The sequence below is a fragment of the Pinus tabuliformis genome, chromosome 8 (genome assembly GCF_031772625.1).
Source record: "Pinus tabuliformis cultivar Carrire ecotype Pingquan chromosome 8, CPIR1, whole genome shotgun sequence".
NCBI classification, from domain to species: Eukaryota; Viridiplantae; Streptophyta; class Pinopsida; order Pinales; family Pinaceae; genus Pinus; species Pinus tabuliformis.
The window spans coordinates 1,502,692,063-1,502,719,325 of NC_142294.1; the positions used below are offsets into that span (position 1 = coordinate 1,502,692,063).

At 37.5% G+C, this 27,263-nt stretch overlaps 1 protein-coding gene across 1 annotated transcript in view; it reads right to left on the reverse strand.

Moving 5' to 3' along the window:
• Positions 1-2,389: 2,389 nt before the first annotated feature.
• LOC149241546 (calcium-transporting ATPase 8, plasma membrane-type-like) overlaps positions 2,390-27,263 on the reverse strand; it is a 180,419-nt gene continuing 155,545 nt past the window's right edge. Inside the window, exons 19-28 of the mRNA XM_089370583.1 lie at positions 5,583-5,648; positions 5,354-5,452; positions 5,104-5,214; positions 4,812-4,982; positions 3,981-4,040; positions 3,418-3,582; positions 3,129-3,245; positions 2,903-3,001; positions 2,666-2,803; positions 2,390-2,526 (exon numbers count right to left, since the gene is read on the reverse strand). Of these exons, the coding sequence (XP_089226709.1) occupies positions 2,422-2,526; positions 2,666-2,803; positions 2,903-3,001; positions 3,129-3,245; positions 3,418-3,582; positions 3,981-4,040; positions 4,812-4,982; positions 5,104-5,214; positions 5,354-5,452; positions 5,583-5,648 (1,131 nt within the window). The 3' untranslated portion in view covers positions 2,390-2,421. The remainder of the gene's footprint in view (positions 2,527-2,665; positions 2,804-2,902; positions 3,002-3,128; positions 3,246-3,417; positions 3,583-3,980; positions 4,041-4,811; positions 4,983-5,103; positions 5,215-5,353; positions 5,453-5,582; positions 5,649-27,263) is intronic.

Below are 27,263 nucleotides of genomic sequence, written 5' to 3' on the forward strand. Positions count from 1 at the left end.
CTTTTGACCAACATTGTGTGGACCAGTCCACCTATTTGGTACCCTTGCACACCTTTCTATGGATTTTGGTGGTGGAATCCCCCACTCTAGTCACATGTGTGAGTAGGTTAGCACACTTTTCTAGGGCGCACCCCTGTGTAATTAACTGAGCATTGATTATTGTTTATTACATTTTTGTTGACTCCTTGCACATTTTTGGAGGGTTGTTATCCATTGTAGGATGTGCTGTGGATTTTTTTGTGTGGGCACCCTTTCCCTAGTTTCTTTCTTTGACATATGGTCAACCTCTTTTCTTAATGGAGTTCCTAGCCTTGTGGTGCCTTTATTGCACATTTATTCATGCATTGGTTGGAGCAACCTACCTTGGGATTCACACATGGAGGATTATTATTGCACACATGTTCATGCACCTCATGGACCACCTACTCTATTTTGAGGAGGTGGTTGAGGATTGTATTCCCAGGGGGATTATTATATTTTTTTCTTCATTCATATGTCTTGGAGGACACACATGGTGACTTCTTCTAGGTGGATCCTATTAATGTATTATTGATTATGTATCTTAAATGACATACTATTGAGGCAGATTGAGTGGGCCTAATGGTTAAGAGCATGTGTTTCCTCCTAAGAGGTCACAAGTTCAAAAACAAAGCAGGGTAGAGTATGTATGCCTTTGTAGACTTAGCAGTCAAATCACTACACGAAGGTGGGTCCGTTGTCCCACAAACAAGGGTGTCTCATACACCAATATGGTGTATGGCTTGCTTGTGACCTTAAAATTGAATAATAATAATAATCATTATTTAATGGAGAACTTGGAAGACATTCCTCACCTTGTTGAGCTATTTTTGGAGATTGTTTCTTAACTAACCCATTACTTTATTATTGTTTGACTTTTCATGGTCTTAATAGAAAATATTTTATTTTAATGTAAGAGAGATGAAAATCCCTCTATATAACAAAGGAGATTACTCTTCATTCATTTAATATTTTGGATTGGGAGTAAAGGAGATTATGCTCTAGATTAATATAGGATTTTGGATAGGGAGTGAAGTGATTGAGAAGGTTGGAGATAGAGAATAGGAGCTGGTTGATTGGCTTTATTGTATATCGTTTTTGAAAACTTAATAAACAAGTGAAGTGTTACATATATTTTGTTGTAAGGTTTATTTCAGGCTCTTCAGATGTTACAAATTTGTTGTAGCAACCTCTTGTTGTCATGCTAATGTGAAAGCTTATTTACTTAGGAGTAACTACATGTTTGGAACACACCCCTGATTTATTTGTCATTTTGTTTCTACATTGTTTTTCTTCATCTACAAAACCTAGTTATTGAATTAGAATAATAATTAAACTAATAAATCATCACCTTCATATTTGTGCAATAAGTGGTAACACTAACTCTCCGAAAATAGCTTACAAACTTATTTTCAAGTTAAGGAAAATTGTTTCAAACCTAGCTTCTTTTACATTGAGTATATAACTAAATGATATTAATGTACCAACACTATTCGTTTTAACTATTAACCTTGGATGTGTCAAATTAAGTCCTTTCTTCCTTATAATTCCTTAATTCCTTTCAATGAAGTAGTAGTTGACTGTGGCAAATTACGCGAAGTATGTTGATAAGCATTGGCTTCATTTCACATTCTTTTCCTTATTTACCCATTTCGTTATTTTTCATATTTCTTTCACCAATTTCATTTACATGTATTATAGTACAACAACGATTTCATATTGCTTTCACCAATTTCATTTACATGTATTATAGTACAACAACGATAGTTTTATCAAGGCTTACTTTTAATTTTTACCTTGAACCTCCACTTCATAGCCTTGATACTCCTACCTTAGGAATATTTGAGTGTGTTGAAGAAAAGCACTTAGTTAATCGCGGAAAGTACTAAAGAAACATATGTAAAATTGTTTCTTTGTATTTTTAAGCCAGATTGTTTCAAACATGAGGTTATTTGTCAAATCATTAATAATAAACTTGACATTTTATATATATACAAGGGAGAAACTCAGAGAGAGAGACACAGAGAATATATTTATATATAAAAAAGATTATATATTTAAATTGATTTTAATATTTGAATATTTTGATTCAATATTAATTTTTATTTAAGTATTGGGAGTTTTCTCACTACATTATATTAGATATCATTTTAATTATTATATAAATTATATAATTACAAAAATTAACTTTTTATTTTTTATTATATAATATTACTATTCCTTGTAAATTTTAGGAAACCTCTGATCTTTCTACTGTTCCAGAAACTCATCCAACATAGCAATTTTGTATAAAAAAATAATTCCACAAATCAAATCCAGTAATTATAATTAGGAAAATATTAGTTCAAACCAAACGCAGAACAAATGCCACACATAATGCAAATATGCACAGTAGGCTGAGCCTCACCTGCGCCCTACAGGAGGCTGGCACATTAGACGATCAGTTGGGGATTCAGTTGCCAATGCAAGAGCTCCAAGAGTATCCATGATAAGGTTGACCCAGAGAAGCTGCAGAAACGTAAGTTGGGGGCCCCAAGCCATGAGAATAATAGGGAACAGTCAAGGTAAGAAAAGGAAATGGGGTCAAAACCATGAGAATAAAAGGAACTGTCGGATCGACCACAGTTCTATTGAATTTGACACTAACCTGAACAGCAGTTAAAGGAACATCCCCGGATGAAACAGCAGAAACAAAGTTAATTGCAAGTGCTGCAATATTTACAGTGAGTTGAAACTGAATGAATTTTTGAATGTTTGCATACACTGAACGACCCCATCGTACTACCTAAAAACCATGGGAAAACAACTGTAAGGAATCTGTAACTTGTGAAAAAAATCGCATAGCTTTCAAGGACTAAAACAAACATCCATGTCTGTGACAAACCTTCACAACGGAGGCAAAATTATCGTCTAGAATAATGATATCAGAACTTTCCTTGGCAACTTCTGTTCCTTGGATACCCATGGAGAGACCTATGTCTGCCTAGATGCCAGATAATATATAAAATAAGCTCCATCAATATAACTTTATAGAACTGGAAATATTCTTGCAAAGGAAAGACTGGCTTGCATAATCAGAATTCACAGCATTATGCAACAAGAAAACCAACCTCTTTAAGTGCAGGTGCATCATTTGTTCCATCTCCAGTAACTGCAACAACATGACCTTTTTTTCTTAGTGCTTGCACCAAGTGAAGTTTGTCTGTAGGTGAGGATCTCCCCATTACCTGCAGGAAAACAAAATGGTGTTCCTCCCATTAGAAATTTCTTTCACAAGATTCTGTGGTTTTCCTCCCATTAGAATTTTCTTTCACAATATTCTGTTGTGTGCATGTTTTTTTTTCCATTTTTACCCTTGTGTGCGTCTTTTAGGGTAAGGATTGGTACACGCATACTCACACAAATTTTGTCCACAATTTCCCGTCTCTCTTCATCAGTGTAGTTGCGAAAAACCCTTCCTTCAATGATAGTTGGCTCTTCTGTAAGCTGCCCTGCCTGGAGTATGCCACATTCAAGAGCTATAGCTTTTGCTGTGTTAATGTTATCACCAGTCACCATGAGAACCTATAAAAATGATTAATAAGAAGATACAAAATTAAGGTGGAACAAGTCAAATACCCAATGCAAAACATTCCAAGCAAGCATGTTCCTTGAAACTCATAAATAACCGCCAATTGAACTGATATATGAGCTTTTGTTGCATTTCATGCCAATAATTCTACACAATCTTCTGCAAAGAATCTTCTACCATGAACCCCTATATAGGAAATACCATGAACTCATATTTCTGGTGATTTTACTGCACGAGACTAATATTTTATTGACAGTATAGAGGGTTATTTTATCATTAATTATTTGCTTGGTAAATACAAAAAAACATGCCATGTAAATACACTTCATGCAATAACCGTTCCAAGAACACTAGACCTTCAAGCACACATGATAGTATCTTCAACCATTACCTTCACACCAGCCCTTTGACACTTGTTCACAGCTTCTTTTACATTAGCTCTGCATGGATCCTGCACAGTAAAGAAAAGATGAAAAGAATAACTAGGGGAAATTCATGAGTAAAGAGACATGAATAACGAGGGGAAATTCGTGAGTAAAGAGATATGCTTAGTAGTAGCAAAAGTTATTGACAAAAAAAATAACATGGACCATCTTTGATATTCAAAAGGCTTTTTTTTATTAACACGTTTATACCATATAGAAAATAGCTTATTATTATAAATTCATTATAAACATATAGCTGCTCGATATTTCCCTGAAAGTTTGGGTGGGTGATGAACTCATAGCCAAAAAGTTTATATGGAAAAACTAGCCACTGCTACATAGTTGTGTGATTACAGTTTGGGAACTATAATAAACTTATAAGCACCTGCAGAAGAAACCACAACTTTTGCCCACCCAGTGGATAGTTCTAAGTCATATTCTTACAGATATACCATGAAAAGAATCTACAATAGACCTCAGCATTTGTGTTATACAGGTAATATAAACTGCTCATTAATTGAAAGCTTCCTACAATGGTAGCAGAAATGTTCACCATTAGTAAAATTTTCTATACATCAAGTTTCCAAAATATCCTATAATAAAAGCCCTGTACTGTAGGTCAGAAACATAAAATATTAAGCAATGTCCTCGGTCTATAGTCATGCATTTTCACTGTTTATCATTTTAATGGGAACAGTAATGCTATTATGAGTAATTACATACAAAAATGTTGTATAAAATTAACAAGCTCCAAGTAATTTTATGGATGAATGGGTCATGACCTCAATTTTTTTTACCTTTATCCCAACTATTGCCAGGAGGGTAAGGTTCTCTTCAGGAATATTCCATGATTGGAGTTGATCTTCATCAGCAGGCACACTATGAAGATCATATGTCTTGTAAGCAAAAGCAATGCACCGCAATGCCTCTGCAGCCATCCCCTCAATGATTTTTTCACTTTCGTTTATCTGGGATAAAGGAAGCAAGCCGTCATAAACTCAGGTTGACTTGGAAATTGATCAAATTAAACAAGCATATTGGTATTGGATTTTTCCCTCCACAAAATCACATTTAGAAGCCACACCAAACCTCATTAGGATTCATTTCTCGCACAGAGCCAGAACTATCAATCCACGTACTGCAGAGACCTAGTATTATCTCTGCAGCTCCTTTCCAATGTATATGTACTTCAGTTTCAGACTGCAATTATGCATTAACATTTAAAAGAAAAGTAAAAATCCAATAATAAATAGTCAGAGACGATAACTACTTGAATACAGAAAATGGTACTATATTGCACACAGAACAAGATCTGTAGATGCATGAATACACCTGTTACCTTCTTCAGGGCAACACCTCCACGTTTCTTTTCCGAGTTGAAAGTAGAAACATGTAAGATGGAGGATTTGGATCTTTCGTTATCAAAATTCATTCCAAGCTAAGAGAACATCACAATTATGATCACAAATGAATTGTTGGCTGTTATGTATTTGAACGGAGCGAGAAAAAATAACAATTGAGTAATAAGCTACACTTTTGCATAGAGAAGACATAAATGCACATCATACCTTTAATGCCCAAGAAATAAGAGCCTTCTCTGTCGGTGATCCTGTCACCTCTATCTCTCCACCACCCTAAAATAGATAAAAAAATCTCAGTGAGAAATAGCATATATAAAGGTGGTTAAGACATCAATGGAAGATTCCACATATTATTATTCCTCAGCAGATACTACCATTAATTGTATTACAAATTTGTAATTATTAACCACACAAAGAATCCCAAAATGTAATCACAAAAAAAAAATTCAATAATCTCATGCCATGAAATACAACCATGCTTTTTTGACTGAAAAGACAAAGTTTAAATCAGGTAGCATGCTCATCTTCTTTAATCTTTTTTTACACATCCACAAACAGATTTTATGGGGTATTTCTGGTGTAGCTAGAAATGTTGCAGATTTTGCTTGTGGGAATATATTGCCAGCGGTCTGAAAAGAGACTTTAATTTCAGGGAAAATATCAGCAATTATAAGCTTGGACTTGAAAACCCGGAACTATCGGCAACCTGCAAAATTCAGGCAAAAATTGGAAATGTCCGGAGAAATTAGACATATTTGCAACATCATATTAATGGTCACTTTGACAAAGATGACTGTATCTGATTCTAACGGTGATTTCTTGTGGGAAGTTGGAATCTTAAGTTGCTGGACTTATCTTTTGGTTGTGTAATAAGACGAATGGCCAATGCCAGCCATTCAAAAAAGGTAAAAAAAAATAATTCAAAAGTAAGTGCATACCATGGGAAATGATTCAAATAAGAATTTTAGCAGCCTCTCACCTAAGTTCTTGCCGCGGAAAACATAGAATGTAAACGTAAATTACCAAGGTAAATATGGATCAAACGAAACACTCGGAATAGAAACCAGAGTTAACAGCTTGTCACCGACCTTTTACTATAAATAACTTACTCGGAATACAAACGAGAGTTGATAGCCTTCCTGTTAATTTGTTTAGAATTCAGTAGATGTGTTAAATCATCAATTCTAATATTTGGGCTTCATGTAGGCTCAAAATGGTCAAGTCGGCCCAGCATGAAAGGGTGTGACCCTTGATCAATTCACCCTATTTGACTAGTATTTATACACAATATGACACCTATTTATACACAATATGACACCTCAACTTTAACAAATTCGAGAACACACATTTGGTCTTCTATTCTTATCCACATGTGAGAAGTCAAGAAGGCTGAGTTTGAAGGTAGAGAGATTGTTTGATCGCAGGTTAACCATGGGTTTGATTGCAAGAAGTCAATCGTAGGTCTAAGTTGACAGCACGGGCCAGCTGCAGGTCCAAAATTGACTGCAGAAGATAGGTCGACATTGTAAAAAATGGACCGAAATTCATTATTTTTGGAGGTTTGACTAGTTGGAATTTTGACCAATTTTGACCAAGTTTGATTGGTGAATATACTTGGATTCTGGCACAGATTTCTAAACAATTTTGAAATTGTAAACATTGTTGAAGAATCAATTCTCTTAATAAGAAAAGTTGGGTTTTCTCTCAAGCTTGGGTTTCCAAGGGAAAAATTGCTTCATTAATTATTTCTTTTGAAAATAAAAATTACATTTGATGATCCAAACTTCAACTTTCAGCTACTACTTCCAAGTCTAAAAGTTTAAGTAATTGCACTCATAACCTTACTTTCTCTTTTATAGACTCAAAGGTATAATAAGCCTAGACACACATATCTTTGTTCATTTTCCTCCAAAAATATTTATCCATATGGTTTACATCATCATCTTGAATCATATTGACTCTTTTAAAGTTGATTTTGCTAGTACATTTTTTGTTTTGAGGCCTATTTTGACCTCAAAGTTTCCCTAATGTTAAAACCACTTTAGATATGATCATATTAATTCAATAGCCCTAGTCTCCTTAATGTCCTAATGCATAGGGAAATAATCCACTTTGAAAAGGTGTTTCTTCTTGACCCCATAATCCCTCTTAGATTCCCCTTGAATCCATTTCCCTTATTAGATTTGACACTAATATCCATTTCCTCCCATTACCTCATTTATATCCCATAAATAAAAATAAAAAAACATTGTTTTACTAGAACTACTTTCACATCACTTCACGCTTCATTGTGTAGGTTTAGTAATCATGCTACTAGGAATACCTTCCTTGAGCAATAGGAGAATTTATCTAAAGTGAAGATAATGGGTTATCTATAATATAGTGGTATGCATTTTAGTACTTCCTTTTTAGTTTGTACCTTGTCGATTAGGGATTTTATCATCAATTATAAATTGGGAGGTAATATTTAGGCACTATGGTTGGGAATGAAGTCAATTCTTTGGAAAATTTTGATGATTATGCTCCATAAAAAAATTGTGAGAGAGTTGTATTGAAGATCTCTTTCTCATGAGATGATTTCCATAATGGCCAAGACCCTTGTCCTTGCAAATTTTGAAGGATTTTTTTGTATGTAAAGCCGAGCACATGAAACATATTGAAGGAACTTCCAAAGCTCATTTTGGTATGAGGTATGATTGGAATGCAAATTTTAAATTAAAAAAATTAGTGTCTTCTATGTTTTAAGATTTGAAGAAAAAAGCATGGCTTCTACCAAAGGATAATTTTGGGAAGATTTTCTTTCTCATTAGGTATTTTAAAGCATTAATTATATCCATGTAAGTTTAATTTGGCTACATGGACTACCCATGTCCCAAAGATTAATGGAAATCCTTGGTTGGATTTAAGGAACCTTTACTCTTTTATGGATTATGTGGTAGATAATAACATTGTCCATGAACATATCTTGATGAAAATGTTTGCATATTGCAGAGAATTTTCTTGGAAGAAAATTTGTATAAGAAGTTTAATCTATTGACATATTTAATGCAAGGAAAAAATGTATTGAATTGATATTGTAATTTCATCTTTGAAGAGGTAAAATCATTTCCACATTTAATAAAATAATTTCAAAAGAAATGGATTTATGGTTATGAAGAAGTTGAAGATGCATGTGTTCTTATAAAATAGGGGATAAAATTTATGATTTCATAATCAAATATGATGATAATCCTTTCAATGACTTTCTTGTGGAAATAGAAAGAGGAAAATATCCATTTATTTTATTTCACTATTATATCAAGAAAAACATGATGATCCTCCCCCATTAAAGTTTGAATATGAGTCACATGATTCCACTTGTTCTTCTCATGAGCCATTTTTAAAAGAAGACAAAGATGACAAGGCCATTGAAGATCTTGCTGCACCTCCATTTGAAGAACACATTGATGAATAATTCCCTTGTGATGCCATTGAACACCAAACACAACAAGAAAGTCGTTAATCACTTGAAGAACACAATGATGAAGACTATTTTCACATCTTCATTGAAGTCCAAGAACAAGAAGAGAAAGCATGAGAGGTGCCTCTTATAGGTGTTTCATAACTTCCTTTCACAAAGAACAAGACTTACCTTAACAAAAGATGACACTTTGAATTCCTTCAACAAGGGAGTTAGAAACTTAGGAAGCAAGTATGGGATGACTCTAACAACTAGAAATGATAGTTCACATGATAAAAGGGAGGCTCCAAAGTTTGAATATAGGCCAAAATTTAGAGGGTGTTTTAGCAGTGGCAACACTTGGTGATTCATTGGAAGAACCTCAATTTCTCTTTTCAGGTCTAGCCTTATGCATGGGGCCTATCCTTTCAAGAAGTATTGATTCATCATGTATATCACTTCAACTTTCCCATCTATCCTAGCTATAGGAGTGGTATCTCCTATTCCCTATCTCGTCTAAACACGATTACAAGTCTTACCATATCACAATTGTTTCGATTCGGGAGAAAGATAATATATATTCACAAGTTTAGAATAATCAAAGTTTTAGTTCCATATTTGGTGTTTCTCAGCTATTAGTAGGCCTATTTAGTACCTTGGCAGAGTCACTATAGGTACACAAGCATTGTTTGACTACTGGTGAGCATGTTTAGTACCTCAGCGAAGTTTCTTGCTACAACTCTCTGCATAGGAAGCCTTTATCTTCTTTCACCCTTTATTTATTTCAATATGCTCACTGGTATTTTATCGGCATTTATATTGCGAAGGTAGAATACGGATCCCAAATTATCGAGATAAAGAGAGTTTATTCCTTCAAATACTATTATACACCTCTATACTTAATGTGCTCACCTTTAGTTTTCTCCTTTCCCTTCTCTACTCAGCATGCAAAAACACGATTCAATTACAACAACGAGTCAAGGAATGAACATCCTAAAATAGATACAAGAATCATGGTTCTTCTTGAATCTTTCCTTTCGAATGGATCATATTCTCCATTCAGACATCATTGACCTTAAAGATATCAGACCCAAGCAAAGAAGAGGGATACAAATTTAACCAAGTGTTTTTGCCTGTCACAAAGCCCTTTAAAACTTTCTCCACATTGTTAGAACCAAGAAAAACACTTTCACACAAGGTTTTATTTACATAGACTGAACAAAATGAAGAGAGAAAGAACAAGAAATGAAATGGACCAAACAAAACAAACAAAATAGACAAGGAAAGAAATATGTACATAGGTAGAAACAAATCCCTAGGCTTCCATTGGAAATAACGCTTAAGATCTTGGTCATTAATGAGAAGAGAGTCCATCTTCCCATCTAAGGATCGGAGATAATAAGTATGGTGTCCAAACTTGTTATGAACAACGAAGGGCCTAATCCACAAGGATATAAATTTGGTGTGTTTACCTTTCTCTTCATGGGCTCTATCCCATTTCAATACTAAGTCTCCCACACTGAACTCCTTGTTCCTTGTAGATTTCTTGTCAAACCAACACTTGATACGATTCTAATTCATAGCAAACTTTTCTTTTGTTTTTCACCTTTCTTTATCTAACTTAAGAAGGGTGCCTATACTACTATGAACAAAAAGACATTGTTTACCTCAGGATTGAGAGAGCTGAAGGGTCAGGGAGGTCTTCAAAGAGAGTATTGGTGTGACACTGTCATCCCACAAAGCATTCATAAATGTAGTATGCCAATTCCTTTCCTCATAGTAAACAATTTTCTTAATGATGTGAATTAAATTCTTATTAACAGAGTAAACTAAACAATTTCCCTAAGGGTATTAATTAGATGTGTGTTTTAAAACAATACCATTCTATAATGAAAAATCATAAAGTTTTAATGATGAAAAGTAAGTTGTGATATTAAAAACAAGTGACGTTGGAACATCGAACCTGGTAATAATATTTTTCTTAAGGGAGTGGATGACTTCTTTCTTGTTTAGTTGTTTCAACATAATTTATTTATCCCATTGAATAAATCATATTTGGTAGTTAACACATATCAGTGTTTCCTTGATGAATGTGTAAAAATCTGACCAATAACATCCAATCAACATTCTTAAAAAGGCTCTTCAACGACAATGGGCTACAATGGGGCAATTGAACTCTTATCTCAGCTAACACATCTTTGACATACATGACACTTACAGGCATAGTTGTGTGCATCCTTATGCTGGAAATATGTTGTGACTAATTTTAACTGCTAGCAAAGTGTCAAATGATGCCTCAGTAGATCATGTTCTGGACACAAGAAGAAGAATTATGAGCAACATGGATGAGAATGGTGCAAAGACTTTGGATCCAATTATAGAGTAGCATGTCATCTCAGATGAAGATGAAACCCACCTGGATGGACAGAGCTCCGAAAAATATTTCCATTGGTACGCGGAAGTTTGAAAATGGTCTCTTGGTTTGAGAGAAAGAGCAAGTCAAATTTGCATGGCCCAAGTCAAAGTTAGCATAACTAAGGAGGTTGGGGACCCATTTTGGAGCATGTGTCTATTTGGAAAAATGGCCAAACTTTACGGAAACATTGGTGGAACCACTATCTAGTGGAATGGGCTGACGTGGTGTGCCAATAAAGCAATGGGAAAGGTTTTCATTGGCCACAAGTGGAGCCCACAATAACACATAAGCCCGCAGCTGAGAGCTTGGCGATATAACCCTAATAAAACTTAAAATAGGTCTTAAGAGTTTAGGCAGGATGATATGCAATGGGTAGATGTGGTCTAAAAGTGGAAGCATGTGATTAGCCATAAGGTGGAGCCCTCATTACAACGCATTCCAATGGAGGAAGGCCGATGGTATCACCCCAATGCAATATTATGGAATGCAAAGGAGTATGAACGTGAATACGTGGCCCTGACACAATGCAGTAAAAGTGGTCATTGGTGGATAATTAAGAAGAGGCCCTCACATGGATAACAAAGCCCATTTAGGCTAGATTGGAAAGGTGACCCTTGAGGATTTCAAAGGAGAAGGCATAGGGAGAGCCAACTTGGGCGAAGCAATGCAAAGAAATGAGATGAGAGACATTAAATTTTTATAGAGGAAACCATTGAAAAACAAGGTCGTGGACCTTTCTCTCTCCTCTCTGACAACAGGACACTTGGAAGTATTTGATTGGCCCAAATTATGGAGGATGATGATGTTAACATTGGCTAATGGGAGGGTGACACATTGCAGGTAAATTTGGTGTTTTTGGGCACCCTAATAGCCCATTTATGAGTGACACATGGACCAATCATAGGTCAACATGTGGCACAGGTGATGTTAATGCAGCATCATCTCGTTGGTACATGCCTAGAATAAATTATCATTTCTTTTGAATAAATAGACAAAATAACTATGTATAAGATGAAGTGGGTGGTGTCAGAGATGACTAAGCCTAGGAGAAATTCTATTGGTTTGTAGGTGTGGTAGAGGACCCCAAAGAAAAATTAAGGGAGCATAGAGTGGAAGTGTCATGCAACAGGGATCGAGCTGACAAGAATTGTGGTAGATCCACAACCAATGAGGAGCATCAAGGATAGTCCCACTGATAGTTAAGCTCGCTGGTAGGACCCCAAAGGTTTTAAAAGGGTTCACAAACAAAATGTTAACATAGAGAGCTCTACGCTGAGCACCGAAACGAGGATACATGTAACAAAGAACCAGTGGCGTGGAGTAGTTAATCAATAAATTAAGCCCTAACAAGCTTGAACATGGTTAAGCACCTGAAGGTTGAGCATATGGTCACTACACCTAGTCCTGGGGCAAGAAAATAGATAGGAACTAGTGCGAAAACTGCTAAGGTTAATTGCGAAAAAATTGGCAATGTTTTTGTAATAAAATTAAAAAGGCCCATGGAGCTATGTTTGGTGGAAGTGGTTTATTAAAAGGCCTTGGTCCTTAGTAAATTGATTGGGAACTTAATGTGATGAGTCAAAAACTTGAGTTCACGGTGTAGCAATGTTTTTCATGGACGGTCGAGTTGATAGCATGTGACAAACTAGTGGTTGATTTGATAGCTAAGCCAAAGTTAACAATGCTCCAAAATTAGAAAAGCCTTGCTAAAATATGAAAACTGTCAGAATAGCTAAATTAAGCAGAAAAACTCAGAGATTGAATTTAGAACTATAGATAAGAGATTGAAGACTTAGAGTACAGATCCAGAAGACTGAAATAAATAGGACAAAGGAAGAAACCAAGGAGTCATGTAGCAATACAAGAAAAGAAAAGAAGACAAAATTAGTAAAGAAAAATCTTTATATGCAGCCTTGAGTATGAATATTGAACAAGTTATGTGAGCAAGTTGAGGTGAAGTTGTTGGTGTTCTCATTAATCAGACATTATTGAAGGTATTAGTGAATAAGGAGAAAACTATTTTATTTTGAAGGTAGAGTTGACATTCATGGTTCTAATGTGAAAATGGATGAAAGATTAATCAATGAGTGTCAAGCAAGTTGTAGCTTGCAGATCATGGGTTGGTGCTCCTTTGAGTGGGTGCTAGTAAATATTTGGGGTTCTAGCTCCATTTAGTTGTAGCTGATAAATCAAGGAGGAGAATTGTAACAAAAAGTTGTAGCTTACCTTATGAAGCAATTTAAGAGCAATTGTTGCAGAATTTGTTTGTTCATTCTGTGTTAATAATATTATTTTATGTCATGATTATTTAGATTAATTGATGAATTACTTAATGTTTTCCTAGTGTTCTTGCACAAGTAAAATAATATTTTTTGAAATTGGTAAAATTCCTACAATACTGATTCACACCCCCTCTCAGTATTTTCTTGGTTTCCAACAATTGGTATTAGATCCAAGTTACTTCAGATCAATTTAACAACTCAAAGAAATATCAAGGACCATGGAAAACCAGGAAGGAGGATTTACCAACAGGGCACCCATGTTCAATGGAACAAACTATGTGTTTTGGAAAGTGAGGATGAATACCTACATTCAATCACTTGGAGTTGATGTGTGGGATGTTGTGGAAGAAGAATATCAAAAGCCTCCAGTCGTGATTACCAAAGATAAAAAGATAGAGTTTACATGCAATGCTAAATCCATGAATTCCTTCCTTGCTGGCTTATCTTTGTTTGAGATTTTCAAAGTAACGGAATGCACATCTACCAAAGCTATCTGGGACAAAATGAGTAGTTTCTATGAAGGTGACAACAAGGTAAAGAAAGCTAAACTCCAATGCTATAGGACACAATTTGAGTCTTTAAGTATGCATGATGATGAAGATATTGCAAAGTACTTTTTAAGAGTTGATGAAGTTGTGAACACCATAAGAGAGCTTGATGAGAAGCTAGATGAAGTTGTGGTAGTTCAAAATGTGTTGATATCCCTTCCAAAAGGTTTAATCCCAAGGTTCTAGCCATTGAAGAGATTTACAATCTAAAAAGTCTTACTCTATATCAACTACTTGGTATACTTACTACCTATGAGATGATAATTTCCAATGCCAAGTCTATAGCCAAAGAATCAACCTTTAAAGAAGAAAAAAGGTGTAAAGAGGAGAATGATGACTCTTGTTGTGAATTAGATGAAGAAGAAGCTAAATTTGTAAGGAAGCTCAAGTGAGGATTAGGAAAGTATAAAATTAAGCTACCTTTTAAGTATAAAAAGAGGGGTTTTTATGTTCAAGAAGAGAGTTCCTTGAAAATTGAACTTAGCCAATCCTTAGATGAGGACAAATATGATGCAAACCCAAAAGAGTTCATGTTGATGGTAATAGAAAATATGCAAGTCGAAGCCATTAATTATGATGATGGAGAGGGTGAAGTCGACCTAGAAGGAGAGTTGGTAAGTGCACTTGAATAAATAGAAAGGCTGAGGAAGAAAAATAAATCTCTAAGGAGTCTTTGATAAAAGAAAATGTTGATTCTATTGAGCCATTACTCTTGAAATTACAAGAAGGTAAAAATATTAAGGAATCCTTGAACCAGCAACTGAATGAAAAGTTTTAAGCATGTGAAAGGCTAGAAGGAGAAATCTTACAGCTAAAGAAGGAATTGGGGAAGGCAAAAACACAACTGAGCTTCAATAAAAAATTTGGTAAAGGAACCAAATATTTGAATGAAATATTGGAAGCACAATGTGTCTCCTAAGATTGTAGTGGTCAAGGATGTAAGGTTGAGACCAGCTCAACAACAAAGATGATGGAAAGAAGACAATCACCTTTGTTCCATCAGCTAATGAATGAGTTGTGAAACAACAAAAGGAGAATACGTAGCCAAAAAATATTAGTAGTAGCAAAATCAAAATACTGACCAAGAAAATCGAAATGCCCAAAATTCAACCCAGCGTAGAAGGGATCCTTCTAGGTATAATAATATATTCCCAAGGTATCATTTCACATGCACAAACTATGGCCATAGAGAAACAAATTGTAGATTCAATCTATCCTACAGGAAATTCAGATTGAGAGGAAGATTTCAGTAGAGGAAAATTATAACCATGTATAGTAATTCTTTTTCTCCTCTAAACTATCAGGTGCAATGTTTTAAGTGTCAAAATTTTGAGCACATAGGAGTAAATTTCAGACTCAAGGAGAGGAAGACAAAAACAATTATTAAGAAAAATGAGCAAAATTCCAAGGTATGGAAAGAAAATTTGAAAACAAAACAATGTGATATTTCTTTGTATGCTCAAAATGAAGGAATTCATTGATATGTGGACAATGGTTATTCCGCACACATTTCATGAGACAAAAGCAAGTTTTTGACATGAAAACATGTTGACAAAGGTGATGTAACATTAGGCTACCGACTGCACTTGCATATGGAACACAGGACATGTCCTCTTCCTCTTCTTGTGTCTTGGAACATTGTTCAGCAGATAACCTCACACCTACAGGAATAGGAACCTTCATCAGTTTACTATCCTGCATATTAAACCTCTGCAATATTGTCTCGATGTAGTTCCTCTGGTTTAACCAGAGCTTCCTCTTTGTCTGATCTCTTTTAATTTCCATGCCCAAAATATAGTTTGCAGCACCAAGATCTTTCATTTCAAATTTGGAGGAAAATTGGGTCTTCAAATCCTGGATAACTTCTTTGTCATTTACAACCAACAACATATCATCCACATACAAGACCAGATAAATAACACGGTCACCAATTAATTTAAAATACACATAGTGATATGCTTTTCTTCTAGTGAAGCCAAGTCCCCGTATAAATGTATCAAATTTTTGATACCACATCCTTGGTGATTGTTTTAACCCATATAGAGACTTATTTAACTTACATACCAATTCTTTCTTACCCTTCACCACAAAGCCTTCAGGTTGCTTCATGTAGATCTCCTCTTCTAGATCCCCATGAAGAAATGTTGTCTTCACATCCATCTATTCTACCTCAAAATCAAAAGCAGCAACAACAGATAAAAGTAATCTAATAGAAGTTACCTTGGCAACAGGAGAAAATATATCACCAAAATCAATTCCTGGCACTTGAGAATAACCTTTTGCTACCAACCGAGCTTTGTATTTCTCCACTTTTCCTTCTGCATTTGTCTTATTTTTTAACACCCATTTGCTACCAATGGGTTTCCTTCCAACTGGCAACTCCACCAGATGCCAAGCCTCATTTTTGTGCAAAGATGCCATTTCATCAACCATGGCCTCTTTCCAGAGTTTTCCATCCTTTGAATCCATTGCTTCCTTCACATTTCTGGGATCATCATCAGTAACGGACAAAGCAAAATTTGAACAAAAAGCAGATGGACTATACCTTTCTGGTTGCCTTCTTTCTTGAACTGATCTTCTCATGGCCGGAGTTTGTGGCTCTTCATCTTCTAATTTCTCCTCTGCTGTAGAGTCTAATTCTTCCTCCTTTAGCTCAAACTCTATCTTCTCAGGTTTCTTTGGTTGGACTTCATGTTTAATAACATCTTTCACCTCTCTGAACACCACATCTCGGCTGTACATAACCTTCCTTGTTACTTGGTTCCAAAGCTTATAACCCTTTAAACCATCCTTATACCCAATAAAGATGCACTTTTCATATTTACTATACAACTTTTTTCTTTTCTCCTTTGGAACATGTACATATGCATCACATCCAAATACCCTCAGATGTGAAAGAGAGGTTTTCTTACCAATCCACACCTCTTGTGGAGTATTATCCTCCAATGCTGATGAAGGTGACCTATTGACCAAGTAACATGCAGTATCCACCGCCTCTGCCCAGAATTCCTGTCCTAACTCGGCACCACTGAGCATGTTTTTTTCCCTTTCCATCAACGTCTTGTTCATTCTTTCTGCAACTCCATTTTGCTGAGGTGTATATGGAGTAGTCTTCTGCCATGCTATTACACACTTCTTGTAGAATTTTTCAAATTCCATACTGCAAAACTCTCCACCATTATCTGTCCTCAACACCTTTATCTTCTTCTCTGTCTTGTTTTCCACTAGAGCCTTAAATTCTTTAAACCTATCAAAGACTTCAAATTTCTTCTTAAGGAAATATATCGATGTATTCCTTGAAAAGTCATCTATAAATGATACATAGTACACAACCTTACCCAGTGATGGAACCTTCACAGGTCCAAACACATCATTGTGCACAAGCTCTAATATATGTTTCATCCTCTTACCACCAGAGGGGAAACTCACCCGATTCTGCTTCACGTATACACAATTTTCATAAAAATCAAAATCCAGAGAGCTATTACTCATACCTTCTACCATACCTTTACCATGAAGTATTCGAAGGCCCTTCTCTCCAATATTTCCAAGCCTTTGATGCCACAGCATGGTCTTTTCTCCAGAGACCACTAGATTTATCGCTCCACTTTCAGGAACCATGGAACTGTTGCACCCATCAACAACAGTGCTACCTTGCAGCCTGTACAGAGTTCCAACCCGAACTCCCCGCATCAATACCAGTGCTCCCTGAACCATCTTATAGGTATCCTTCTCGAACACTATTTTTACACCTGCATCATCCAGCCTACTAACAGAAATCAGATTTCTGGCTAATGCAGGAATATGCAGAACACCCGGAAGTGTTCTAACCCTTCCACCTTGCAGCTTCAACTTTACTTTTACACGACCAATGATTCTAGCCTTCCTACCATCCCCCAAGAAGACATCACTACCATCATATTTCTCATACTCACAAAACCACTCTCTATGGGGAGTCAAGTGAAAGGATGCACTTGAGTCAATCGACCATGCCTCATGATCTAAATGTGTACTTGAAGAAGCCAAGTACACATCCCCACCTTCATCTGAGGTGGTTTTAACCTCTGCAAAAGGAGCCCCATCAGATCCCTTTCCTTTGTCAGGATCTTTAAATTTACAGTCCCTTTTGAAGTGGCCTTCCTTTCCGCATTTCCAGCACACCACCTTTATAGGTTTTCCTGTAGATTTAGATCTCCCTCTAGATTTAGATCTCCCACTCGATGACTTATTTTTGTTTCTTTTCTGGGACCATCCTCGTACAGACAAGGCATCACCATTTTGGCTCTCCATATTTTTCTGTCTCATCTCCTCCGTCAGCAAGGCTGAGACTATTTCATCAAACTGCAAGGCAGTTGTATTGTTACCTATTGGAATAACTAGACTATCCCACGAATCTAGTGATGAGCCCCAAAAATGGATAATTATTTGGTCTCATTCAACCTCCTAATTTGACTTAATCCACCATTCTCATTATTTTATTGCATGTTTTTTATTATATTTATGCTATTAGAGTGAATTGGGTTAATCATTATGCCAACAAGTCTAATGTGTGCTTTGTGTAGTCTTTTTGGTCAATTTGGAGACAAAATCAAGGGTTGAAATGAGCACTTGGCAGCCAAATTCGTGGAGAGGATTTTTAGGAAGGTGTTCCCTTCATTTATGGGCCCTTACCTTGAATTATCCACCATCAGCTCGGAGTTCAAGGGCCACCAAATCAATTATCACAAGGGCAGCCAAGCAAGTCAAGTAGCACTATTGTTAACTACAAGTTTTAGGCAGTCGAGTCCTTAAAGCTTAGGAGGACTGTTGGGGTCCTCAATTTATATAAATAAGAAGGCTTAGGGTCTCATTTTGGTTAGCCAGTAGCTGGTCATTTTGTATTCATTTTGTAGTTCGATTTTTAGGCAGTATATTAGCTTTGCTTTCAGCACATTTTCAAGTTCTCCTTGTGGACAGTTTTTGGAATGTAACATTTCTTTTGATCAATAAAGATGAATCCAGCTTTGCACCAGCTCTAAATCTCTCTTAGGAGGCTGTAGCTCTTGGGTTTGGGCCCATCTCAAGTGCCCAGTACCTCCTTTGTTTACTTTCATGTGTTTTTGCTGCATTCTTGGAATAAAATCTGCTATTTAGATTTAAATTTTTCTTTGTTATTTAGATTGGTTTTGATGGTAAAAAAGGATTTTTATGTTCAGATCTAGTTAGTAGGATAATAACAGAAAAAAGCTCCAAGAAAAGGGTCAACAACACTCTCTATTTCGCCTCATCCTTATTGGATCAAGGGCTGGAATTGAAGAAACAGTGCTGCCCCAACCAAAACACTAGTTTGCTTGACCATGCAATCCTTAGTGTACTGTTTCATTTGCAGAAGTTAGTTATGTGTTCAGATCTCTGAAATGTTTCATTGCATAGTTGATATACATGGTTCTCTTCCAAATAAAGCTGTTGTTCATTCACTTTATTGTTAGTTAGATTAGATTAGCTAGGACTTTGATTGCTTGCAAGACTTTGTTGATTCAGTTGAATGTATACTGTGCAGGGCATATCTACCACTCTCTCATCTCCCTAAGCTTCATCAGAGCCAGTTGTTCCATCTCCTAGCTAGGTTCCTTGTCTCACACCTGTCCTTTTGCCCACATAACCCTACCTTCTTGCTCCATCATTGTCTTAGCCTTCTTTAAGCCAAGTTAGCCTTCTCCACCCTCTCACCACTCCATCCACCAGTCCCTGGGCCACTTCAGACCCCTATCCTACCTCCATATCCATTCATGCATCTTCCCTCACTCACCCATCCTCCAAAATCCAATTTTTAAACATCCTGTAGAAATTTCTGAACATTGTAGAAATTCCTGAAACATCCTGTAGAGCCCCTGTAGACTTCCTGTAGAAGCTCACGAATGAGGTTTCTTGAGAGCAAAACTCTGTGAAACTCTCTGGAAGGGTGTTAGGGACTCCTCAGACCCTCTCTGAACCTTCCCAACCTTTTCCAAGCATTTCTCCTCCTTGATCCACCCCTGCACAGTAAAAAGCCAGTTAAAAGCACATGCATGATAATTCTAATAACTTATTCAAAAATACAAAAAGATGTTTTCTTCAGATAGTGATAACTTAGACACATGCATTTTACCTTCTTAGAAGTTAATGGCATCTCTTTCTGTAGCTTTCATCATTCTTCTTTCACCAGTAGGGTTAGGCGGTAAAATTAGGGTTTGCCAGGGTTTGCGTTTCTTTTTGGCTTTCAGTTTCTTTCTGCAAGTAGATTAGCTTCCTTTGAGTTAGCTTTCATCCATCAATTAAAAAGCTTCTTCTAAGAGCTCATAGAAGTTGGCTTAAGCTCCTAGCAAACTTGTGCCAGCTGACCAAGTGACAGTTGCGACAAGAGCTAGTACTTGTGCATACAACACCATCGCTTCCAAGTTTGTTACGAACTACCGGGTTGATAAAATTAAAGAAGGCAGTTCCAGGAGTTTCAACATTATTGCTGCAATACTAGGGCTCACCATCTTTTTGGCGTCATTGCCGAGGAAGCGTCAGAGTATTGGTGATTGCCGCTTTTTTTCTATTTTCCACTACAATCTTTTGCTAAGTAGTTTATTTCATTTCCATAATGCAATTTCGTTTATGCAAAAGTAGATTAGCATTTCCCGCTTTCATAGATTAGCATTTCAATTCCGCAATTTCATTTCTGCAAGCGTAGATTAGCATTTCAATTCCGCAAGTGTAGCCTAGCATTTCATTCCTGCAATTTCATTTGAGAAAAATAGATTAGTCCTTTCCTGCTTTCATTTCAATTTCGCATTTTCATTTTAGCAAGATAGTTAGTTGCAGTTCAATCTATTTCAGTTTTGCAGGTAGAAGTAGAAAAAATCAAAAATCAACCAAAAATATTTCTTTTCATGCCTTGTAGGAGTAGAGATAAGTCAGAAAAACGATTGCACAACACCCCCACTGCTTCACACAGCCAACATTATCTCTTCTTCGATGGCTATGATTAAAGAACCCTTAGGGGACAACAAGACATATTTGAAGAACCTGAAGGAAAGAAGAAGAAGAAACCATTCCTCTGGAGAAAATGGCTACAAGCAAAAATGTTGAGAGTAGCACCTTATCCAAAGACGAATTCGAAGATCAGATGGAAGATTTCAAGAGTGATATGAGGCAGTTTCTTGCCATGCAATTGGATACCCTGTGGATCCAAAAGAAGCAAGAGGAAGCCAAGAGGGCTTTGGCCATCTTTTGTCCCAGGTGCACTAGAAAGCTTCCTAGGGACGAATGTCCAATGCACTCCCTAGAAGTGTGTTTTTTCTGTGAATAATACCATCCTACGAATCAGTGCCCTTCCTTGCCTGGAATCAAAGTTGCATATCAGAGGGTAAAAGGAGCCACTGAATCACTCTATTATATGAACCAAAGGAGGCCACATGAACCTAGATCTTATAAGCAGGAACTGCAAGGGACATCCGAGACCTATTATGACCCCTCTCAAGCCACTTTCATGCCTTCTTGGGGTCTCCCTGCTCATCCTTCCTGGTTCACACCTCCTCCTTGTTCCTTCATAGATCCATATTATGCCCAACCAGTTGCTCATTCATTTCACTCTTATGCTCAGCCACAGCCTCAGTGGAATGCACCTCATCGGGGGTGGAGGCCCCAATACAACACTCCTCCTGCTTCTTTTCCTCCACCACCTGCTCATCCACAACCATTGCCTCCTGCTCCACCAAGGTAACCCCAAATGCCTACCCAACCACAACCCCATCCTCATCCATCTCAAATATACACCCCCACTCAGCTGCCCGTACCACCATTCCCAAAACCATACAAGGGAGTAGCTCAATCCAATTGCAAAGCTAAGGCACAACATGTGGAAATGACTCCTCTTGAGCTCAATGATCTTCACCATAGCTCAGGAAGAGTATTGCAAAAAAGAGACTATATTGAAAGCATTGAAGGACCACATCCGGCAAAAGAAGATTCAAAAGAGGAGATCAAAGAACCATGGGCTGCACTTGATGAAGAGAAGAGATCAGAATCAGAGATCGAGAGAGTTCCCTCATGGTTACCATCAAATCCTCCATGTACTCAAGAGAAAGATCAGCAAAAAGAGGAAGATGAGAAGGTCATGATAGAATGTGACATGAAGAATGATCCAAATCAGTAAAAGGACCAAGGATATCAAAGCTATATTGAAATATGGTTTCAGACGGTCACTAAGCTGCAGCAGTACTCTCTTCTTCAGCTATGTTTGATCCCTTCAAAGTCAAATCATTTGGTCTCTGAAATCCGGATAGCTGTTAAAGCATGCATTTCAAGCCTCCACATCATCTTGTCTCTAATCTCGATGTGCACATGGCTCCATTGGAAGTATTCTTATACTTGAAAAGAATTTTGTTTTTCAAGTAGGGTAGGGTAGAGAAAAATAAAAATGAAAAAGAAAAAATGAAAATAAAAATCTAAGGTGAAAACCTCCTCGAAGGCACCTTAGATTGGCTCATTGATTGAAAACATCCATGAAGCGGTCAATGGGTTGGAAAGAAGAGAAAATAAAAAGGGAATAAGATCCCTGGGTGAAAACCTCCCTTGGAGGTGCCCAGGGTAGGCAATTAGGGTGAAAACCTCCATGAGGCGGTCAATGGGTTGGAAAGAAGAGAAAATAAAAAGGGAATAAGATCCCTGGGTGAAAACCTCCCTTGGAGGCGCCCAGGGCAGGCAATTAGGGTGAAAACCTCCATGAGGCACCCTCCCTATTTTTCAAAAAAAAAAGAGAAAAAAAAGAAAAATAAAGCTAATTTCCGTTTAATAATTGTAGGCTACAAGAAGGACATTGCAGGTCAGGAGGATCACTCAAAACAAAGACAAAGGAATTTTTGTGCCTTCTACAGGAAGTTCTGTATTTCTACAGGAAACATCCTATAGAACCTTCAAGCAAGCCAGATTCAATTTTGGAAGGGAATCTAAAGCCTAGAATATGCTGGTTATGCCTACAAGCATCCATGTTTCCATTCCTCACCCTTTTCCATCATTTTTTCCACCTCATTGTGCTTCTTTTATGAAAACTGTGTTTTCTAAATTACAAGAAGCTAAAACTAGATTGCAAAAAGGTGGTTTGGTGAACACGATAGCTTCCGCAAGGGTTCAGAAGTCCTCCTGCAATCTTAAAACTCCTCCTCCAACATCTCCATGCCTGCATCACAGCCCAAGCTCATTCTTATTCACCATGCAAAAACTGGCAGAATGCTTTGAAGGAAAATATACATAGAATAGAATTTGTTTTTGCCCTAACTTGAAAACCATGCATCCATTTGAAAGACCATTTTATGGGGAATTGTACAGGGGTGATTGCAACATGCCTAAGAAGTTTCAGCCAATTCTGGTGCACAGTTTCCAAGAAATAAGCCTCCATCACCATCAACCATTTTTGCATTTTCTCCATATCCGTGCATCCGTTTCAAAACCTATTTCATGGGGAGATGCACATGGGTTATAGTAGCCTACCCAATCAGTTTCAGCCAATTCTGATGCACGGTTTCCGAGAAATTGATATCTGAAATCTTCAGCCATTTTCCATTTTTCTCAAAATCTGTGCATCCAATGATCACAATTTTGCTATGGGAGGTGCATAATGATGATAGGAACATGCTCAGAAAGTTTCAGATCTATCCGATCTATCGTTCCGAAGCAATGGATAAAACAAGTTTCGGTCTTGAGAAAATTCAGCAACAGCAGCTTGAGGGTGCAGATCTGAACGTGGAAATGAACTCCTGCAGCTTAGATCCGGCTAGAGGATACCTGCACAAGCAAAATAACCACACATTAGACAACAAAGAGCTTATAGCATAAAGGATCCATCATGCAACCACCGAAACAGATGCATGCAGCAGCAAAAAGCACCGCACAGCAACCATTTGACTTTAGGTACGTGACTAAAACTCATTCCTCTAATTGCATGAATGTAATTCGGAAACAACATGAGCAATGAGATGGTTGGGATTAAAAAAATCGGTGGCCAGCTAACTGACCACCGTCATCTAGTTCAATAGTGCTCGGTGGGTGAATGAGACACGTGCGCTCAGCCATCTCAAGAGGAAATCGGAAAACAGGTAGTGATAACCAGTTAAACTTCAGCGTGATTGATGGACGAGATTACAGGCAGAGAACAAACAGTTAAGCACTGCAGGGGACCAACAGTCTGCATGGGGCCAACATGCAGTTGGCCAGCTCACCCTACATCAACAGAAATCTCCATAAAACAGCCGATCGAACTCTCACCACTGTTGTTTCCAGTTTATCATCGTCCTTGCAGCTGTAACTTCACTCCCCCACCACAAATCATGCCGCAATTAAATGATGCTCGGCTGACTCTCACCACCCGCTGATTAATTTGCATGTGCAACATTCTTAGCTGAAGGATGCGTCCTCCGCTCCCACAATCGGTTAACCTATCATCCTCCACTGAGTTTTTCGGCTTGTTCAAAATTCTCCCGTATACCAAGATCGTTCAGAGGCGCTAAGACATCCTACAGAAGCCGGCCAGCATTCTACAGAAAGACGTTCTACAGGAAAGTACAGCAAAGCCTTCCAGAGTAGAGAAGCCCAAGTTTTTCTTCATCCAGTTTGGAGCTTGAAGAGAGGTAGGCTGGAAAACACCATTCCCATGCATGATATTTCGAAAGGTGGTGAATTAAACTGTTTTGAATAAGAAAGTATGAAACAAGTCTGCCTGTGAATCCAGAATAGTAGTTTTCCTGTGTGTTACACGAAATGTTTCAGTTGGTTCTGCGTCAAATTCTCTTCCACAGTTCCTGTTAAGAAATTCCTCTGCTAGAAACGATAAACCACTGTGAGGGTTAACCTGTGCATGGAGAATGTGAATTTTATGTGATTGTATGCATGCTGAGGATGAAAATTAAGCTCTGCACTCTGTCTGTGGGAGCCTGATTCCCTTTTGACAGTCGGGTTTGGGCAGCAAAAGCATTATAACCAGGGAATTGGTGCAAAGTTGAAATACAAACACCTGAGAAATCCTGTCCTGAGGATCAAAAGAGGAAAACATAAAACAACAGTCCCTTTCTGCTCGGAGCATTGAAATAGGGCACTCTCACCAAACCAGACCAACCAGCTTACATCCTTTTTGGAGCAAGGTCAGCCTTCAGGTTATGAAATATATTACCTATGAGTGATTCAATATTGTATATGGTTATCACTTCCATTTGTTAACTGAGCTCAGACATAAGATGGATTTAACCACAGCACAATTCAAAGAGAAGGCACCCCAAGCCAATCAAGCCAAATCAAGGAAAACTGCTTCTACAGGAAGCCAGAAAACGGCCACTACGGGACTTTCTACATGAAGTTTGGGGAAAGGATAGCAGAAGGAGAGATTGGCCGAGATTTTAGCTAGGGAGGCAGCAGTTGTGCTGGCCACCCTAAGCACATCCCCCAAGTAGAAGGAGAAGCAAAAGAGGGAGCCCTCACTGTATTTTAGGGCAAGAAGAAGTGTAAGAATTAAAACCGGCAAACCTCAACCACCGTCCAAAGAACCAATCACCATTGTTGACACCCCTACCACACTAAAGGAGGAGTCTCCTTCAAGGATGTCCATCACCTATGAATGAGTAAGCCAAAAACCTTCACTTGGAGAGAGAGAATTCAGATAATGGACTCAAAGACAGTTCTACAGGATGCTGAGAGAGTTCTACAGGAAGTTGAGAATTCTCTAGGAAAAGAAGCACAGGCAGTGGGAAGGAGTAGAGAGAAAAGCATGGTTTCATGACTAAGAAGAGGACATCACTTCAAAAGCTTGGCATGACAGGGAGGCCACCAGTGCCATCAAAGACGAGGAGATAGATTGGTTGCTTAGAGGATGAGCAACACTTTTAGTAGGCGGTGATGATGAGCCCCAAAAATGGATAATTATTTGGGCTCATTCAACCACCTAATTTGACTTAATCCACCATTCTCATTAGTTTATTGCATGTTTTTTATTATATTTGTGCTAATAGAGTGAATTGGGTTAGTCATTATGCCAACAAGTCTAATGTGTGCTTTGTGTAGTCTTTTTGGTCAATTTGGAGACAAAATCAAGGGTTGAAATGAGCACTTGGCAGCAAAATTCGTGGAGAGGATTTTTAGGAAGGTGTTCCCTTCATTTATGGGCCCTTACCTCGAATTCTCCACCATCCGCTCGGAGTTCAAGGGCCACCAAATCAATTATCACAAGGGCAGCCAAGCAAGTCAAGTAGCACTGCTATTAACTACAAGTTTTGGGCAGCCGAGTCCCTAAAGTTTAGGAGGACTGTTGGGGTCCTCAATTTGTATAAATAAGAAGGCTTAGGGCCTCATTTTGGTTAGCCAGTAGTTGGTCATTTTGTATTCATTTTGTAGTTCGATTTTTAGGCAGTATATTAGCTTTGCTTTCAGCACATTTTCAAGTTCTCCTTGTGGATAGTTTTTGGAATGTAACATTTCTTTTGATCAATAAAGATGAATCCAGCTTTTCACCAGCTCTAAATCTCTCTTAGGAGGCTGTAGCTCTTGGGGTTGGGCCCATCCCAAGTGCCTAGTTTCTCCTTTGTTTACTTTCATGTGTTTTTGTTGCATTCTTAGAATAAAATCTGCTATTTAGATTTAAATTTTGCTTTGTTATTTAGATTGCTTTTGATGGTAAAAAAGGCTTTTCATGTTCAGATCTAGTTGGTAGGATAATAACAGAAAAAAGCTCCAAGAAAAGGGTCAACAACACTCTCTGTTTCGCCTCATCCTTATTGGATCAGGGGCTGGAATTGAAGAAACAGTGCTGCCCCAACAAAAACACTAGTTTGCTTGACCATGCAATCCTTAGTGTACTGTTTCATTTGCAGAAGTTGGTTATGTGTTCAGATCTTTAAAATGTTTCATTTCATAGTTGATATACGTGGTTCTCTTCCAAATAAAGCTGTTGTTCATTCACTTTATTGTTAGTTAGATTAGATTAGCTAGGACTTTGATTGCTTGCAAGACTTTGTTGATTCAGTTGAATGTATACTGTGCAGGGCATATCTACCACTCTCTCATCTACCTAAGCTTCATCAGAGCTAGCTGTTCCATCTCCTATCTAGGTTCCTCGTCTCACACCTGTCCTTTTGCCCACGTAACCCTACCTTCTTCCTCCATCATTGTCTTAGCCTTCTTTAAGCCAAGTCAGCATTCTCCACCCTCTCACCA